Source organism: Sardina pilchardus, chromosome 12 (genome assembly GCF_963854185.1).
Source record: "Sardina pilchardus chromosome 12, fSarPil1.1, whole genome shotgun sequence".
NCBI lineage: Eukaryota > Metazoa > Chordata > Actinopteri > Clupeiformes > Clupeidae > Sardina > Sardina pilchardus.
In genome coordinates, this window is record NC_085005.1 from 5,637,429 (window position 1) to 5,657,680 (window position 20,252).

General features: G+C 41.5%; 2 protein-coding genes and 1 long non-coding RNA gene across 3 annotated transcripts; 1 reads left to right on the forward strand and 2 right to left on the reverse strand.

The window, feature by feature from the left end:
- Window positions 1-761: 761 nt before the first annotated feature.
- Window positions 762-17,603, reverse strand: LOC134097816 (gap junction Cx32.2 protein-like). The gene is made up of 2 exons (XM_062550762.1): window positions 17,547-17,603; window positions 762-1,548 (listed from the first exon to the last, which is right to left on the reverse strand). Exon 2 carries the CDS (start codon window positions 1,541-1,543, stop codon window positions 839-841), a length of 705 nt encoding a protein of 234 aa, XP_062406746.1. The 5' UTR covers window positions 1,544-1,548; window positions 17,547-17,603; the 3' UTR covers window positions 762-838.
- Window positions 4,628-5,386, reverse strand: LOC134098298 (gap junction Cx32.2 protein-like). Its single transcript, XM_062551329.1, has one exon. It carries the CDS (start codon window positions 5,384-5,386, stop codon window positions 4,628-4,630), a length of 759 nt encoding a protein of 252 aa, XP_062407313.1.
- Window positions 12,262-16,122, forward strand: LOC134098450 (uncharacterized). The gene is made up of 3 exons (XR_009941039.1): window positions 12,262-13,285; window positions 13,935-14,007; window positions 14,277-16,122. It is a non-coding gene; the product is annotated as an uncharacterized LOC134098450 (long non-coding RNA).
- Window positions 17,604-20,252: the final 2,649 nt, after the last annotated feature.

A 20,252-nucleotide genomic window follows, 5' to 3' on the forward strand; every position in this document is an offset into this window, starting at 1 on the left:
TTGTTTTGAGTACCTTTTACCTCAGATTTAGTGTTTTTATCTTGTTTTTAGACACCCTTTTTTGCAGTGTTTAACAATCAAGTTTCACAAAATGTCAGATATGATCTCAACAAACACACAATTTATAATTGAAAACAGTAATCAATGACATTTCCAATGTAATTTTCCATGAACTGAATGTATGTGAGATTCAACACATTCTTCCTGTTATGTGACATGTGAATTTGTTTTGAATTGCCATGAATTGAATTCCACTTCCTGTCATTCCAATTCCAATTCAAATTCAACTTCCTGTGGGGTGGGGCCAATTCAATTCAAATTCCAATTCATGAATTGAATGGAGGCAAATTCTAAAATTCGGAATTGTGCACAAGCCTGATGCATATACAAAAAAATTGCTCTGCTGATGTAAGGGATAATCAACAAATAGCGCATCACAATAGGAAATTTGACCCAAGCAGTGGTATAAAATGAAAATAACTAACCCAGAACAACTACATAGTCCATAATCCAGGGCTATTCAACTTCATTACCAAGTGGGCCAGACAGGACACCCACTGGGTCTTCACGGGCCACCCAAAATATGGCTAATAATGCTAAACTGACTATTGTGGCTATAAGAGGCATGCGTTCATCAGTATCCAGCTACATTTGATAAGTACGGTTAGAGATGTTCACAAACACTGGATGTGGTGGACATTTCTTTATTGTGAGATGCATCAATAGGCTCTCAAAACAATTCTCAACAGACATAAGGTGTTTATAGAGAGGGTGCAGATTATTTGTCGATATTATGCCAGTAAAACAGTGTCATGGTTAAACACAGTCAGAGCATAAATCACTGTCTTCTCTGTCTGTATGTCTGCGTTTTCTTGTATGCCTTGTTTATCAGGTAGAAGATCTCCACCACGGTCAGCAGCAGGGAAACACAGGCCACCACCAGCATGAAGATGATGAAGATGGTCTTCTCCGTGGGCCGCGACATGTAGCACTCCACCCTGAGGGGGCACGGGTCTCCTTCACACACTATCTTGGCCATGAACTTGAAGCCGTAGAGGTAATACTGGCCCACGATGAACGCAACCTCCAGGATCATCTTGAACACCAGGCTGGTCATGTAGCTGCCCAAGAGGCTGCCCTTGGTGTAGTAGACCTTGCCCTTGTCGTCCGTGTACTTGGGCATCTTCAGCGTTCCATTCTCTGCATTGTTCTGCAGTTTCTCCCTGAGCTTTTTCTCCTTCTGCGTGACATGGACGACGTGAGCCAGGTATAGCAGGGTGGGCGTGGAGACGAAGATGATTTGCATCACCCACAGGCGAACGTGGGAGATGGGGAAGGCCTTGTCGTAGCAAACGTTTTTGCAACCCGGCTGTTTGGTGTTACAGATCATCTTGGACTGCTCGTCACCCCAAACTTTCTCAACACCAGCCCCCAGCACCATGATCCGGAAAAGGAACAGAACAGACATCCACACCCTCCCGATGACCGTGGTGTGGGCTCGCACCTTTGTCAGCAATGTAGACAGGCGTTTTAATTGACTCATTTTGTCTGTAAAATATACAAATAGTTATGAATAAATTTGAGAAATATCTTAAATCGATACTATCCTAAAGATATGTGGACGAGGCTAAGGTTTGACATCACAGTTCTGGCAGCTTCTCTTGTTGACCTTATTTGCCAAAATGCTCAGGAATAGTTGGTGGGTTTGGTTGTACTATCACTAACCAACATTGATGTAATCCAGATTGTGTGGCGCAGTAATATCCTCACTCTTGCACTTTCAGTTTCACTTTGGAGTGAGGATATTACTGCGCAGAGTCTAAGTGCTCCCAATGTTATTCCGCCACACAATATAGTTATCCCTTTTGCCTGCTTACAAATGCACCACGTTTTTTTTGTCTCACCAAACTTGGTCGTGTGACTACTTGTGTAACTGTATTTTAATAGGGAAAACACGGAGGTGTTTGGTCACTTCTAACTTCATCTCTGTTTGGATCCTAATGAATGCATTGAGCTAGCTAAATGCTATCAAAGTTGCGCCGCGCGCCAGAGCCAGTGAGTGCACGCATTGAAACGTGAGAGGTATGTATCAACTCGTCTTAATCAAGGGAATAACATATGAAAAAAATGGTGAAGTGTTCCTTTAAGTGCTAAGAACTTCTTTGGAGCATTCTTAGAGCGCTCCAAAGAAGTTCTTAGCACTCAAAAGCTTCTTAACGAATCTGGGAAACCAGGCCCTAATCAGTCCCATTTTCCTCCCAGTCCGATGCCCTTGGATCTACTGGACTCCTTTCCAATTATTAAAAAAACCCTCTCTGAACTCAACATGGGCCTGCTTGCCTGCCTGCCTTAGCTACCTGTGAGAATTTTTTCAGTTGTGCTGAATTAGTGCAAGGTACGGTGGCATATTGCTGTCACACTAAAAAAAAAGTTGAATGTTAGTATCAAGTAATTACGTGAGTGTTTCTTGTTATAACAAGATCTTTTTCACATTTTAACAAGATAAGTTTCATATTATTACATGAAATTATCATGTTATTTCACGATAATGATATTTTCACATTACATTTTTATACCATGAAAATATCATGTTATTTCAAGATATATTTTCACATTTTTACCAGATATTTATCACATTATTACATAAAATGCCATAACTTCCATTAGCTAAATTTAGTGTCTTACAATTGTGGCAGCCAGTACCTTTTCAAACAAGAGTTTGAAAGAATGTGGAATCAGGCAGCTGTGTCCTGTGCCTTGCAGTCTGACTCCGCCTGTCTACTCAATTTATTTTCCCTTCAGTGCTCCGTCAAATGATTTCAAACTTCAGACAAGCATCCACAAACCAGGAAATAAACATTTGCCAATGGATCTAGGTCAGACTCTCTGCGAAGTCAGAGTCATGGTTTCCCAAGCTATTGGCCATGTGACAAGTACAAACAAGTAACAAAACAGACAAGTAAGAAACCAGCGTAGATCTGAACTCAGAAATTACGACGGGGCTCACGTGTGATTCATGAAACTTTCATATTACTCCAAGTCCAGCGTAAGAATAACCGTGTGTTGATAACCGTGTGTTGCTCGTTTTACTGGTCTCACCCTTAGAATTTACGACATGAAGGCTCATTATATATGTCCAAAAGAGAAATAGCTGAACCTTGTTCAGGCAGCGATGGCCTACTGGTAAGGGCTCCGAGCTTGTAACCGGAGGGTTGCTGGGATCCCTGACCAGTCCACGGCTGGTGCCCTTGATCAAGGCACCTAACCCCTCACTGCTTGCCTTCCCACTGGTTGGGCAGGCAGCTTACTGCTCTGGGTTACTGTGTGATTTACCTCAATGTGTGTTCACTGTGTGCTGTGTGTGTTCACTAATTTGGTTCAATTGGGTTAAATGTAGAGACTGAATTTCCCTCACGGGATCAAAAAAGTATATACTTACACTCATACTTAATTTGAGCTAGAAGTGTCATCAAGGAAGGCAGGAAACAAGAGCGATTTAACAAACAGACTTTATTTCCGCAGAGAGAACGCATCATACTATAAATACATTCATTACAAAAGCACTGCCATTTGCCCATTGAAAATAATTAAAATATATAATTTACGAATGGACAACGCTAGCAAAAGACCCCAGCCCTACGAATGCTGAAGGCGCCACTCCATGCAAACAACCAGACTTTACACTGACTGCAGTGCAGCCGATTGTAATACTCCTCTTCTCGCTCCCACAAATGTTTCTCAAATAGCCGTGTAACTCCGGCATATTTATTGTGTTCATGCATAACGTGCATACAATCAGACTGTCCGTCTAACTTCCCGCTTTCCTGCCTGCTCTGTTTTCTCTTTCCCATAATATAATAACTCCCCGTGTTCTGAAAGCTATATCCCCCTAGTGCTGAACATCACACCGATAAGCCAGACGGAGCTGAATAAATTGATTGCTACACTGTAGGTATGTTATCGATGACATGCATCCTCTCTTAACTGTCGAGTCAGTGACCCACTAGAAAAAAAATATGATTATTGTATTTGACTGTTCACTATTCATATTTACATTTAATACGCAGACATAAAAGTAACTTAAAAGTTACTTTCCCAAGTAACTAATTACTTTTGATATACAGTAACTGGTAAGTAATTCAATTACTTTTAAAAGAAGTAACTAGACAGACAGTATTTCTAACCAGTATGTATTGCATCCATTCCAGTATGCATTGCGTTCAACCCAGCATGCATTACATCAAGTCAGATCTGCATCAAATCAAATGGGCCTAATTCTGTGGATTCGGCTTCATGCAGCCGCCTGCAGCCTTGTTAAGCTGACTGAGCTAATTTCCAACCTGGAATTGGAACATATCTCTAATTGTTATGATAAACAGAACATATGTTCAAATTATACAGTTTTCATAGAATAAAATTATGCTTGTTATGAATCATTTCAAACAATTTTAAACCAAAGTAATGGACTCGGATACAAATATCTGCATGTCACATCATAGACCTATAGACCCCAGACATTGGCGGAGGCAAATCCTTTGATTAATCTTGGTAACTAGACTTCTTTTAGCTTTTTCATCTTTTAACTACACTATCTTTTCAACTCTGAATTGTTTAGCACCGAATGCTCTTATACGTATGTACTTTGTCGGTGTGTTCCTGACTGACTCAGGGAGATGAGAGCCGACTTATCAGTTCGACTAGTTGGCTTGGTGTGTCCTAACCCCCTGGAGCAGAGGAGGTAGAAGATATCGATCACACTGAGCAGCAGGGACACGCAGGACATGGCCAGCATGAAGATGATGAAGATGGTCTTCTCGGTGGGCCGAGACATGTAGCAGCGCACTATGAGGGGACAGGGTGACTGGGAGCAGGTGAACATGGGCACCATGATGAAGCCATAGAGGTAGTACTGGCCCACGATGAAGCCGATCTCCAGGAGGATCTTGATGACGAGGTGCGTTATGTAGCTGCCCCGGACCTTGCCCTTGAAGTTCACAACATGACCTTTATCGTCGGTGTACTTCGGCAACTTCACATTATCTTCATTCCTCTTGAGCCGCTCGCGTAGCTTGGTCTCCTTAGAGCTGATGTACATGGCGTGGCCAAGGTACAACAAGGTTGGAGTGGAGACAACAATGATCTGCAGCACCCAGAGCCGAATGTGGGAGATGGGGAACTGCCAGTCAAAACACACTTGCTCGCAACCAGGTTGATCCGAGTTGCACACTAAACTTGTATGTTCATCATCCCACACTTTTTCTGCCCCGCCATGCAGCACCATGACTCGGAACACAAAAAGGACGGTCCTCCATACATTTCCAATGCCAGTGGAGTGTTCACTGAGTTCATCCAGCTGTGTTGAAAGGAATCCTAAGAAATCTCCCATTTTCTGTGATGTTCAGTTTCTCCTATTTAAAATCAAACAAAATAGGGAGATATGTTTGTAAACAAGTGTGGCTGACAGAGTTCTCCCTATGTCCTACACTCTTTGTGTGTTATATGCTAATATTCAAGCATTAGTGACCGGTGCCGAGATTCGAGGTTATACTGATAACAAGTGTCTGAAGAATTACAGCTATCCATTCTTATTTCAAAACTGAGCACAAAAAAGCTACCCTGAAAATCCAGTTCCCACGAGAGCAAAATTTGAATTGTGTCCGCAAGATACTCTGGCCACGAGCAATGATGCACATTACGTTTTCCCCAACCATCGGGGGCAACCAAAAAAGGTGTGAGCGAGCTAAACTGATGGCGATAGCAGGGATTAAAGCAAAAAAAAATCCTGAGCCTGAACTTTTTTAGACTCGTGCATGTGACTTTATACGACACTATGTTGATCGATCGATAGAAAACCGGTTTACTTTTTGGAGTGGTTTTTTTTTTTTTTTTTAAGTATATTTTTTGGGCTTTTGTGCCTTTAATTTGGACAGGGCAGTAGAGAGAGACAGGAAGCGAATGGGTGAGAAAGTCGGGGTGGGATCCGGAAAGGACCTCGGGGCGGGAATCGAACCCGGGTCGCCGGCGTGCAGTGCAGGTGCCACAGCCAGTTGCGCCACGGCTGGGGCCTACTTTTTGGAGTGTTTGCACACGACACAGGCCTTGTTTGTGATGTTGGACCCCAAGAAAGGCCAATAGGTGGCAATTGTAGTCCAACACACTGCAATATGCTACATGTAGCATTTAGGATTTCTTTTTATATCAAGTTTTGCTGCTAATCTTTGTCTTTGACAGGTTACAAATTTACCTACAATCATAAGGTGTTATGTTGTCAGGATATGTGAAATTGGAAGGCAGGCATTTGAAGAATAAGATTTAGTTGCAACCATTTAAGTTAAGGTATTCAAAAAAGACAATGATTCTCTTTCTAAAGAGTAATTAGATTAGAAGGCAATGTGTGGTGGTCGCCTCATGTCTGACTTTTTATCACTTTGCTTTCACATAATGTGAATTTATTTATTTCATGATTTTTTAACAAGATGTAAAGCGCGCGCGCACACACACACGTGTAATTATTTATACATTCTGTATACTGACATTTCTGATATTCATAACAGCAAACTTTATGCAGCTTATTATATATGCCTGCTATTCATATTACAACTCCACCTCTTAAATTCAGCTGTTTGACTGAAGCCTCAAAATATTGTAAACAAAGTAGCATAGTTGGCTAGTTTATCATACTCTAGCTGGTTGGACTGTTCAGTGTCCCCACGTGTATTTAAGTTTCAAGGTAAGCTCATACTTTTTCTCCTTGGGACAGGCCCTTTAAATCTTGGAGTTGAAAAACACTGGTATTGAGATTGTCAGTCAACTTGAATGCAGAGTTTTAATCAGATGTGTGCAGCATAGCCTAAGCCTACTAATGATGCTAACCGTATTTAACAATAATTCAGCTAGTCGTCTTCTGTGCGTCATAGCGTTCACGATTGTGAATGTTTTGTTTGGATTAAATGTGCATGTCGAGGGGCGGGTGTCGAGAGCGGGCCAAGGAGAATTCGTTTACTTCTATACGGTTTGGTAAAGTTGCACGCATAGTCTACAAAATTTGCGGAAGAACTTATGCTTCCACCCGCAGCGTCAGGTACATTAGTGCGACCGCGCTTCCAGGGATGATCTCGCTATGGAGACAGACGCGGTGTGCACGAAGTGGAATGTGTGTGTGTGTGTGTGTGTGTGTGTGTGTGAAGGGTGCGTGACGCGTGAGTGACAGAGAGGGAGAGTAGGGAAAGGAAATTCAGCTTAACGAATGCTGCGTGTTTTTCAATAGCGTTAACAAATAAATAATATTTTAAAAAATGAACGCAGTTAATGGCCGCACGCCGGAATTCCGGCACGGTGCCGGAAAACTTTAATCCCTGCGATAGCGCTACAACTTTCGTTTTTGGTCGTAGTGTTATCCAATTGCGTCAAAGTCCAGAATCAGTCAGAGGAAACATTGTTTGAATTGTTATCCAATTGCGTGCAGTGAGATTTTCAAATGCATGCTTGGTGTCGCCCCTCGAGTTGGGCCATTTTCATTATTTGTGGCCAGACCCTTAATCTGAAAGATTCCAGGTTCTGGTTTACTACCAGGCTACAAAAAAGCAACAATCAAATGGCATTTACTTCTTTACATTGAAAATCGACAACATTTTCAATGGCACATTTGCTGATAATAGTATCCCATGTGGCTCCAGTATACTTAAAAAAAAAGTCAGATAGATACTGTGCCTTGATTATTACGCCAGATGAGAGTGTAGTTCCATGTCAAATCAGCCTAGAAAAACGCCAGGTTTCATTTTCAGTTGGTCTTATTGCACTTTCTAACTTGAGAGGAGACACGTTTTAAATGGGAAAATTACCAGAAATCTTAGTCACTTTTAAACATGAAGCTAGCAGGCGAGAAGCTAATGGTCTAATCCGATTCAATGATCTATGCTAGGCTGAAGCTAAAAGTTGTATCGCCAGACTCACAGAATGGCTGGATGAACGGGAACAAGGTAAATATCGATTGTTTTGCTCGAGGGAAGGTGGAAAATGAGCGTATTTCCACAAATGGCGGAATATCCCTTTAAGTAACAGGAACACTCTACCAGGCAGGAGTAAATTCATAGTAATCCATAGTAAACTGGGGAGTGAGGCTGCCAATATGGCTGCCCACGAAGTTTTCACACCACGATCCCGAGCCGTATTGCCAAGCAACATAATTTATCTCCTGTCTCTTGATTTGTTTGTAATGGAGATTGACGTTGTTAAAGGAATATTTTGGTATTTTACACTTTAAGCCCGTTTTCTGTATTGCCTAGCATGGAAACGAGTGTTTGACACCGAAATCTCAAATTTGGGGATTTGAAACACTGCTCCAAACACACATCAGAATCTCTGCTAGTTTCTGTCCTAGAAACATATAAGTGACACCATTAGAAACCTCTAATCAACTAGTTTCCAAATATAATGATAATGTGTCAATGGCACTTTGTAAAAACAATAAGAGAGCTGTTCTGACTGAGGCTGCGTTCAGACTGCCAGCCAAAATCCGATTTTTCGCCCATTCAGATTTGTATCGGATGTCACTTTTGAAGTCTGAACAGTGACAGGTCACATGAAATCCGATTTTTGCGAAACGGTTGCAAACCACATCCAGGAGGTAGTTTCATATCGCATTCGTATCGGATATGGACAGATGCATCTCAGTCTGAACAGCTCCCAACACTCAGATCGGATTTGACTGTCCATGACGTGACTTTACGTGCGTGACCGCCCACCTATTTCGAGTTATGGAGCAACGATACGGCTATGTCTTTTGACCATGTTATATTAAACGTGACTTAACAATACTCAATGCTAAATAGAGCATTATACAGTCTCTGCTCTGTTTCTATGGAAGTTGCAAGAATTCACATTGTTCTATTAAATGCCGTTAAATAATTAAATAGCCTTCCGCCAGTTTGAAGCGGAGCTTGCCACTGATTAGTTTCGGTTTCTGTCGCGCAAATGCGCACACGTATGCATGCATTCAATAAACACTCACCTAGAACACTCACCTAGTCTATGTTTACTCACACCAAATTAGCAAGTATTTCCTCCTGATGGCAGACATGTTTGTTTTCGTTGCTACAGCAACCTGTCAGATCTGTTACTAATGTGACCCAGTCTGAACAGAGCCATATCCGATTTGGACACTTGCTAAAGGCAGTGTGAACAGTCAGCCCTAAAAATATATACTATAAGAAGGAATCAGATTTGAATCAGATTCGCCTGCAGTCTGAACGCAGCCAAAGGGTTAAAGGGATAATCCGGAGTGAAATGCACTTTAGATCAATTTTTCGGACTATTGGGAGTACATACGTTGAGTTGACACCAAAATCATGTCATTCGGATGTATTTTGAGAAAGTTCGAGCTCACCGTTTTTAGCCAAAACTCGTTAGCCTGGAGGTGACTCGGGCATGTCATTTCGCCGCTACAAAACGCTATATTTATACCTCTTCTACTGTTCCAAACAACACTACACTTACGTGGTAGTGAGTAGAGGGTCCCTAAAGCCAAACCGAAGTATCCCCACGTCTTTATGTGGTCGGATAGAGAGTCCAGAATGAATTTAATCGAGTCAGTACCTTTCCGGAAATGTCGCTGTTGCAGCTAGCAACGTTTTCACAACACTTTACTAACATTTCCGGAAAGGTACGGACTCGATTAAATTCATTCTGGACTCTCTATCCGACCACATAAAGACGTGCGGATACTTCGGTTTGGCTTTAGGGAACCTCTACTCACTACCACGTAAGTGTAGTGTTGTTTGGAACAGTAGAAGAGGTATAAAAATAGCGTTTTGTAGCGGCGAAAGGACACGCCCCGGTCACTTCCAGGCTAACGAGTTTTGGCTAAAAACGGTGAGCGCGAACTTTCTCAAAATACATCTGAATGACATGATTTTGGTGTCAACTCAACGTATGTACTCCCAATAGTCCGAAAAATTGATCTAAAGTGCATTTCACTCCGGATTATCCCTTTAAGGAGGTGGTGGATCAATCAGGGGCGCAGATGGGGGGCAGATGACAAACAAATAATAATGTCATATAGCTTCGGCTACCATTACTCTCGTTTGATTTAGGCTACTCGTGAAACCGCCATCAGAAAGATATGGCACGCATCAGATGAAAGAGGAGAGCTAGAGCTATCCACAGATACCAAATACAATATTCTAGGCCATAAAACAGACGAAGTGACAGCAAAATAATAAGTTAATTTAGCTCCACTTACCCCATGTTTTTGTGTGGCATAATAGCCTATGTTCATAATCCAACGTTATCATGTGTTTCTCTATGGCAAGTCACGTTCATAATACGGTTTTGAGATCCTAGCAAACTCCATATGGTATCCAATTCAAGACTCATATTGCATATAATTTGTTTGACAAATAAACACTTTTTAGCCTTTACTTTGTTCATTGCAATATAAGAATATTATAGAGAATCATCATCTGCACGTCATGTGTGCTACCACGCAAACAAGTCAGGTCAGATCAGCTAGTGTCACAAATATGGAGCACAAAAAGTGTCAAAAAGTCATTTTTCATCACTAAATAAAAATTGCCATTTATTTCTGTAAGGCACACACCACATATTTCTGTAAATTCCTTAGCCCCAAAGTATCCCTCCACCATGGCTATTGCCATTTCCAGGGCAGTCAGTACTATACAAATGTAATAATTTACAGCTGTCCCCCCCAGTTCAAAAATACTATCTGCGCCCCTGGGATCAATCTGGTTCTTTTTAAAATAAATCACACCTCTTTCATAAGGCTGCCTTGATTTCAAACTTGCGAGATGTGGGTGTGTCAGAAGCTGGGACGGCAGAATATGCGTAAAATAGAAGTGTGCAACTGAAAAAGTGCACGTAAAAAAAAAAAAGCTTACACGCTATTTAATTCGTGAAGGGGAGAATTTCCCTCATAATGAAGCCTCTATCCACAAAACAAGACTGTAGCTTTTATATTACATTACATTAAATTTGGCTGACGCTTTTTAACCAAAGTGACTTACAACAAGGTAAAAACATTTTTAAGCTTTTAAGAATTTTACAACAATAAACAAAAAACACAATAAGTGCATCAATGAGTGTAGTAAGCGCATCAATGAGTGCAACTGTTTGTAGGATAAGCAAGAGTTGTAAGTACTCTAGGATGAGATGTTCTCTGAATAGCTGGGTTTTCAGACGTTTTTTGAAGATGGAGAGGGATGTAACTACTGGTAGTGCGTTCCACCAATGAGGCATGCTGGTGGAAGAGCTAAACGTCGCTCGGCTGAGGAGTGCAACGGTCCAGCATATGCCTGTATGAGGGCATTCAAATAGGTGGGAGCAGAGCCGAAGAATACTTTCTAGGCAAGCGTTAGAATTAGGGATGCACCGATCCGATATTTGGATCGGATATCGGCCCCGATATGAACAAAATAACTGGATCGGGGATCGGGAAAAATTAGCAGATCCATGGGCCGATCCAAATTTAATTTTGTTTCAAAAAAAGGCTGGAGGGATGACGCGCAACCAGCCATTTAGCGCCGCTGTTGCAGCAGCTCACTGCTGCGGGTTAGTGTGCCTCACCTCACTGTGTGCTCTGAGTGTTTAAATTCACGGATGGGATAAATACAGATACCAAATTTATGTCATAGGATCAAAAGAATATCTATACTAACCACCATTTGTCATAGGTTAATTACGATCTTCATGCGTTTTGTTGCATTTAGGCAACACGTTTAATGTGTCAGTTTACACAAAATAGGCTACTCAAACTAAACCCATTGTCATTTTCATCTGTATTAAACTGTTCTTGGTATCAAGACATGCAAATGTTCAAATTGGCTGTTAAAAACTTCTCATTTATTAGATAAAACGTACAACTTCAAGTACCGTTTACCACCATTCAAACTCCGTGTGAACTCATTAGTTTATCGTGGGGAAACTGAGGGACGTAGGCCTACCACTATGACTAAATAGAGGGGTTTCGCGGGTGACACCATTTTGGCAGGGGTGTTTCAATGTATGTCACTAATATGGGATTTTTTACCTGCAAAATTGTTTTGATGGGAGAAAATTATGCATTTGTTGAGTTTCATGTCAGCTAGTTAGATTTATTATTTAGTAATAACTGTGAACTTGAATTTGAATGCTGTTCCAAGTTGCTGCTGGTGCACAACTGTTTATTATGACCGCCGCTAGCATAGCTAGCGAAGCGGTCATATAGTTGTTGTCAAAGTTTTTTTTTTTTTTTTTTTTTTTTTTTTTTTTTTTTCCGTCATCGGTTCTGAATTTTTGGTCAACGATTCCCGGGACACCGTAACACCGGGGCACATGAAACTTGGTGGGCATGTAGCCCCAGTAGACTTTTACGGAAAAATTTCGTTTCGTCCCCGGGGGTCACTCCCCCCCCGCGCTGGCCCCGCCCGAAGCCCAAAAATTGCAGTTTTTCCTACATAACTACCTGAACCGTGGCACCGAGGATGACACATTTTTTATGGTATGTTGGTCTCAAGAGCTCGGATCAACTTAGCTTATAACCAGTCATTTGTGAATTGCACCCCCATGGTAAAAATTGAAAATGTAATGTAATATTGCTTTAATTGCCCCTATCTTCAGATGAGATGCTATGAACTGCACCAAATTTCATGTGTATGATTAACCTGACACCCTCTGGGAGTATGCCAAGTTTTGTGGACTTTCATCCATGGGGGGCTATAATAAATGTATTTATGTGTGCATTTAGTGAATGGTCCCTCAACGTGGCTGCTCTACACTGAAGCCTAGAATGGCCCCATGGCCCCATGTAGCTGTGTCACTGGCACCCCCGTGGCTACCCTGTGCTTACCAAATAAAACAATTATGTATTTATTACGATTTTATATGAGAACGTCAAAAGCAGAACTAATGCAACCACGTTCAAACACTGCAGCCTGCTGCCACTGGTGTGTGGCGCTGGCGCTGCTCAGTGAATGATAGATCAGACCAGAGAGAAGAAGACAAACGAAGAAGATGGAGTTGTGATTTCTCAGTTCCGAATGGCGGCCATATTGGAATTTTCTTTACTGTCGCTAGTTTCACACTACTTGATTTCTCATGTTGCAGTAAGCTAAACGATTTCATCTCTTACGTGACTTGTTGTTCTTGCAGGTAACTGTGTAACCGTCTGACTGATAAAGAAGTTGTTAAATGTCTTTACGTTTAGAAACATAATCAAAAAAAATTCATCCAAGCAGATGCGAATAGCCTACAATGTCAGTACTCAAACCACCAGTAGCAGGCTTAGGACTAGGTAAGTAAAACATCTCTTCTCTATATCTCTACTATTTTCATTTTAAAAACTGTATGTAAAGCGTAATTCTAGCCAACACCTGTTTCCAAAATGTATTTATAGAGTCTGTACATGTGGTCCCTAGCTTGGTTTGCCCGAAAATTAAGTGGAAATATCCTTTAGAAGTGTTTACTTTAGGCGCTAGTTAGCATGTAACAGCATCTGAATTAATGAACTGGCATGGTGCATTTATACCTGACGATCTCTTTCAAGTAATTTAAATAAAAAACGGACATCATGGTTAGTATTTATAGAGTCTGTACATGTGGTCCCTAGCTTGGTTTGTCTGAAAATTAAGTGGAAATATCCTTTAGTAGTGTTTGTACTCTAGGCGCCAGTTAGCATGTAACAGCATGTGAATGAATGAACCACTAGCATGGTGCATTTATACCTGACGATCTCTTTCAAGTTATTTGAATAAAAAACTGACATCATGGTTAGTATTTATAGAGTCTGTACATGTGGTCCCTTGCTTGGTTTGTCTGAAAATTAAGTGGAAATATCCTTTAGAAGTGTTTGTACTTTAGGCGCTAGTTAGCGTGCCAGGTGTCATACCATTGCAGTAATCATCTCACTAAACACGTCTTTTCATATCCAATCTGTTCAACAGAGTTTGCCAGTCAGACCACTACACCTTTGCCAGCACCACCACCCAGCAAGCTTCATCAACTCCAGCCATGCCGGTAAATACAGTGCCTATTGACAGCCTACACACCCCTGTTCAAATGCCAGTAGCTTTGTCCATTGTTAAATCCCCGTTGTTCTTAAATGTGTTATTGTGTTTCGGAAAGGTATTGCATTACATTACTCTTCACCTTTTGCTTTTGTAGTAGAAAACATGTTGATGGTAGTGAAAAGGTAGTAAATTCAGCTCAATTTTTTTTGTATGAACCCTGCCATTGCAGTAATCATCTCACTAAATACGCCTTTTCATTTCTAATCTGTTCAACAGAGTTTACCAATCAGACCTACACCTCTGTCAAATTCGCTCACAACGCTGCCAGTAACACCCCAGCAAGGTAGAACTGCATTTTCATTAATCTGGCACCAATATCAAGGGAGAAACAAGCCATGAATGTCTGTCACAACTTCTTTGCATCTTTACTTTCCTTACATCTGAAGAGTGTGTTACATATATCATTATTAAAAATAATTTTAATAAATTGTTTAAGCATGTACAATAAATAAAGCATGTAAATGAGCATGTAAAATAAATAAACAAAAGCAAGTAAAATAAATAAATAAACAAAATGTATTGAACCTAATAGGCTACTATGTGTGGTGAGTCTGTGTGATAGTTGCTGAGGATAAATGTTTTTATATTGGATTATTAAATTACAGAATACATTTATAGGTTTCTCATCAGCAGGCACTGTCTTCACCTTAGTAAATTTGGTAACTTTGGTAAGTCCTGTAAATAATTGTAAATTGTTCTGATTGAGGGCAAATGGAAAGTGTTATAATGTATTATTGCTATTTTAGTGCATCATTTTCATTATTATGGCCATAAATAAGGCCAATTAGAAGCTGGTGGGTAGTAAGCGGCAAAAGGGTGGCCCTTTATCTGGAGCCGCTTCTGAGCCGCCGCTGGACAGCCAGAGAACTGATGAGCAAAACTCCAGCGGGCCACTGGTGGTTACCGCCGTTGGACCGCCAACTCTGCCGCTGGTTTGTAACAGTAACTTTAGCATTGCCCATTAAATGATTGCAAAATATTTATTGAGGTGAGTTTAACAAGTGTAATTTCATTGGCATATAATTCAGGCCTATAGTAGATGGCTAAATGGCTACAGTAGAAGGATACACGAAAAGCCCAAACTACCAAAATCTTCATATTTTATTACCACAGTTTCTATCTATAGGCCTCTCTTATTTGGTATACTGACTAGACATTATTGAACAAACATAGGCTATTCATCTGTATTTCAGTATCTCAGTAGCCTAGGTTAAAGTATTTTTTAGATACCTCCCTGAAATTACTTTTTGCAGGTTGTGTTCTATATCTGTCTTCTATACGTTCTGACGTTACTGTTAAAATGGCGTAACTGTTAAATTCCAATATAGTGAGTAGGCTATTGGCAAAACCGATTGGCATTTTTATGTTGAGCCGGCAGGGGGCTCAGTTTAAAAAGTAACTAAGTTCGCACACACACATCAACAGATTCACACGCACAGATAAACACACTTCCACGGATTCCACACACACACACACACACATGCGCACACATGCACATTCACACACACAGACAGACACACACACATCTTTATACAAGCAAACTCACACATGCACACACTCATGTACACATGAGCTGCAAGAGTAGGAGAAATACATACAGTATATTGCACAAATCGGAGATAAGGCAGGTTTAGACTTGCTGCAGACAACGCGTTCGTGTTCGTATCATGACTGCCTCGCGTATTTTGCGGTCGTTTGGTGCGTCGGTCGTGCACGTCGTCGCAAGCGAACATGACGCGTCCGCGAGATGCAATACTGATAAGAAAGTAGGGGGCGATCACTACAAAAAAAGGTGACTGCAAGATGCATTATCGACATCGAAGCTGGGGGCAATCATGAGAGTAAACAATGGCACATGGCCACATCCACATCTGATGTTACTATTCTCCCCCTAGTGAAGACCTCCAGTAGGGTGCGTAATGCTGCAGCGAGTCTGTACACCGGACACAGCAGGTCGCACACGGGCGCATATGCTTACGGTTGGTCTAACAGCAAGTATAATCCCAGCCATACAGGAAAGTTGACGAGCGTAATTCGTTTTGGAGAGAATGTGCAGAACTGAGCGGCGGTCATATTGTGTACCGCTATGCGGTGCATCTAGTTTTACTAGTATTAAAAATAATCAATAATGATGATGATGATGATGATGATAATACTACGATACCTTTATCTAAGTGTTATTTTGCTAGATTTTTTCTTAGGAAAGTAATGTTTAGTTAGGGAAAGAATGTTTAAGTCAAGCCTGCCTTTAGTCTTTTCCACATGGTGAGGTATACAGTTAATTAATTAACAACGATATCGGATCGGTATCGGATATCGACCGATACGCAGAGCCAAGGCATCGGTATCGGTATCGAGACTAAAAAATCGGATCGGTGCATCCCTAGTTAGAATCTTGGTAGCCAGTGTAGGATGCTTAAATGTTTGCTTTTATGTGTTCATATAGTTTTAATGTTACTGTAAGCTGAACAACAAAAAGGACAGAAATGCTTTGATGAATTTAAAATAAAGGGAAATCTTAATCAGTGCCTCCACTACCTCGTGCATAACACACTGTGCATATGACACCAAGGGACAGGGATCATCACAATTTAATCAGAGTAGCTTTACTGCAAATAACTTTTCATTCTTCTTTTGACGATTACAGCGTCAAAATGCACCAACAGCATCTTACACAAGGATGATACTTTTTGGGTCCTCTCTCATTATGCAGTGGGCCTACGCTACTGCTTAATTGGGAACGCGTCTGAATGCGCACCAAAGGGAGAGATAATGGCAGGTTCCAGCAGCTGGCTTGTCAATAATTGTTGATAAATGATTTCTACTTTTTAACCTGTTATGGAACAGTGTACTCTCCACTGGAGGAGCATTTTCTGTTATATTCTTCTCCTTACATGTTCACCCCAACGCTGAATAATTTGTTTGCCCACTCATATTTTGCCACGCATTTATATCCTTCTACAATATGACATGCTGATTTACTAGATGCAACACCCAACCGGGTCCGGCGGCTACAACACACTTGGCTTCACCGTAAATAAATGAGCCTGCATGCATAATGCTCGAGTGAGCTCTCTTCAGCATCAAACAGGAATGGGCAAATTAGGCTACAGCTGATGATTATTTGTTATTTTGTTTCTTATGAATTATTAGTCGGCTATTCCACATGAACAACACAGTATCGGTTAGATATTGGTTAGGTTTTACTAGGTGAAAAGGGATTGAAAGAATAATTAACAACTAGTTTAGCACATATTTGACCATAAATTGTTATTATTCTTTTTTTCACACACTCATAAACATTAAATATTATTTAAATAATTTGAAAAAAATCACTGTGATCAGAATTCATGTAGTCAGAATGAAATATCATTCAAAAATCTACATTTAGTAGCCTAATCTAGCTGTTGCTTTTATTCAAAGGAACTAACAGAGCTTTCAGTTAACCACATGATAACCAATAGGTAAAAATCATATGTGTGTTACCTGTGCCGGAGGTTCCTGATTCAAGTCCAGTGCACAACGGAACAAGAGAATCATATGGTTATGTATCTGGAAGTGTGAGAAACATATAATACAACATCAAGTACTGCAAATAAGGAAGTTTAGTAGGTTAACTTTTCCCCACAGTGGAATGTACGAGGGTTCTACAAGGAAGATAATGAAAAAATACCCAACAACTTGCCATCTGTCATTTTGCTTATAATGAAGTGTATTGTTTAGATTAACTTCTCCCCACAGTGGAATGTAAGGGGATGGTACAAGGAAGAGAATTCAAACATACCCAACAACTTGCTACTCAATCTTGGCACACCAAACACCATGGGGGAGGGTGTGTGTGTGTGTGTGTGTGTGTGTGTGTGTGTGTGTGTGTGGGGGGGGGGTTACCTGCTATCACGCATACTTGTGTGTGTGTGTGTGTGTGTGTGTGTGAGTAAAGTGAATGGGCCCTTGGTGTGAGCCACCAGTGGAGTTCCCGCACTATCTGCACCCATATTCCCACACATTTCACCCTCTGTCCTGCGGGAAATGAACTTCAGCCCAGCCTCCTTTTGCCAACCTAACCTACAGCCAATCAGTGAAAATAGCAACCAATAATCAAGTGATTTCATTGGCTGTCCATCTGAGTTCTATGGATACAGTAGTGAAGGCAGGTAGAGGTCTTGAGGTTAACAAGCAGACTGATACACCCCTTTAGGACAGAACAGATCTCACAGTGACAGTAGAACAGATTTGCCAGAATAGCAAGATGTCATCTCGGAAGAAGAGCAATATTTGGGAGCATTTGATGAAGCAGGACATCAACAGGCAAAGTGTAGAATATGTAAAAGTGTATTGTCAGGTCATGGTGGTTCAACCTCCAACTATAGAAGACATCTGCAGAGCAAACATCCAACTGCTCTGCTTCAGCAAAGGCAGGAGGACCAGCCTACAGGTGATGCTGCCCCTGCAGCTCCTACCTCTGGCCCAGGCATAGGCCTACAGAATGCACCAGCACGTGAGGCTCGGCGACCTCAGCAACAGTCCATCCGGGTGTATGCTCGTCGGGCAGCGATATTACGAATCCTACTATGGCCACGCCAAGTCCCGCCCTGTGACGCGCTATGCCGCCCTCTGATTGGCGCCCTAACCCTAACCCAACCCCTAACCCTAACCTTAACCCTATCCTAACCCAGCACAGCGTGAGTGTCATTGAGCTCAGCCAATCAGAGGGCGGACTTGGCGTGGCCATAGTAGGATTCGTAATTTCGCCTTCGGGCAACGGGGCCAAACAGGCAGAGAAAACTGGATGAGGAGCTGTTAAGAATGATTGTCCTTGATTTGCAACCATTTTCTGTGGTAGAGGACAAAGGCTTCCGTGGTTTTACTAAGGCACTTGACCCATCCTACACACTGCCCAACAGGAAGGCCTTATCTGGGACACAGATGCCACAGCTTTTTGAAAAGGTACGGAGAGAGGTGGGAGACAAACTGGCTCATGTGTCAGCTGTGTCTGACGACAGATTGTTGGACATCAAGAAACACAACCGTTTTATCGCCATTACCTGCCACTACATTGATGAAGGCTTCAAACTTGATTCTGCCTTGCTAGATTGTTTTCCTATGTCAGAGAGGCACACCGCTGACAATCTGTCATCACAACTGAAAAGGGTTGCTGAAGAATGACACCTAACAGGGAAGGTGGTGGCCTGTGTGTCTGACAATGCCAGCAACATCAGAGCGGCCATCAATCTTGTTGGGTGAAAGTATGTGCCCTGCTTTGCCCATACTATAAACTTGATTGTGAAGCAAGCCATGAAGCCCACTCAAGAAGTGGTTACCAAAGTGAAGGCAATAGTGGAGTATCTGCACCGCAGCACAGTGGAGCCAGAGAGGCTCCCAGATACAATTGGGCCTTGAACCACTGAAGCTGAAGCAAGATGTGGCCAGAGAGGGTTAAAGCGGAGCGAGAGGCGCAAACTTTCGATCATTTCCGCGTTCTGTCTTTACAAGGGGGAGGGGGGCTAAATCCCCCTTTAAGCAGACCTGCTAACATTCGAACTGAACTGATTGCCAATCTGACAGAGATCGATATCCCACTATGACGTCTTTGCAACACGCCCCTTTAAGCAGACCGGAACTGTTCGAATTTTGCTTCCATAGAGATGCATTACGTTGCTCTATCTTGTCAATAATTAAGGATCTTTGATGTGGCTACTTGATGGAATTCCACTTTTTTACATGCTTCAACGTGTAGCTGACTGAGAAGATGCAATAATCACAACCCTGGCATTGGTGAACCCCAGCCTAACAACCTTCACGTTTGCAGAGTGGGACGTTGTCAAAGATGCCTGTCACATCCTCAAGCCATTTGAGGAAGTGACTGTTGAATTCAGTGCAGAAAGGTGAGTAAAAAAAAGTTTTAACAATCTAACTAGAATAGAGTAGAATTTATCCTTTTTTGATCCCGTGAGGGAAATGCAGAGAAATTCAGTCTCTGCATTTAACCCAATTTAACCAAATTAGTGAACACACACAGCACACAGTAAACTGACACACTTGGCTCATTTTATGACATTTTATTAGGTAACTATAGTAATTGTTAGTAAACATACTGTTTGAAATAATATTTATTTGTTAACTTATTTACAAAGTAGTATTTACTTTTACATTGAAGTCATCTTTACAATGTAGCTTGAATTTTACAAAGTC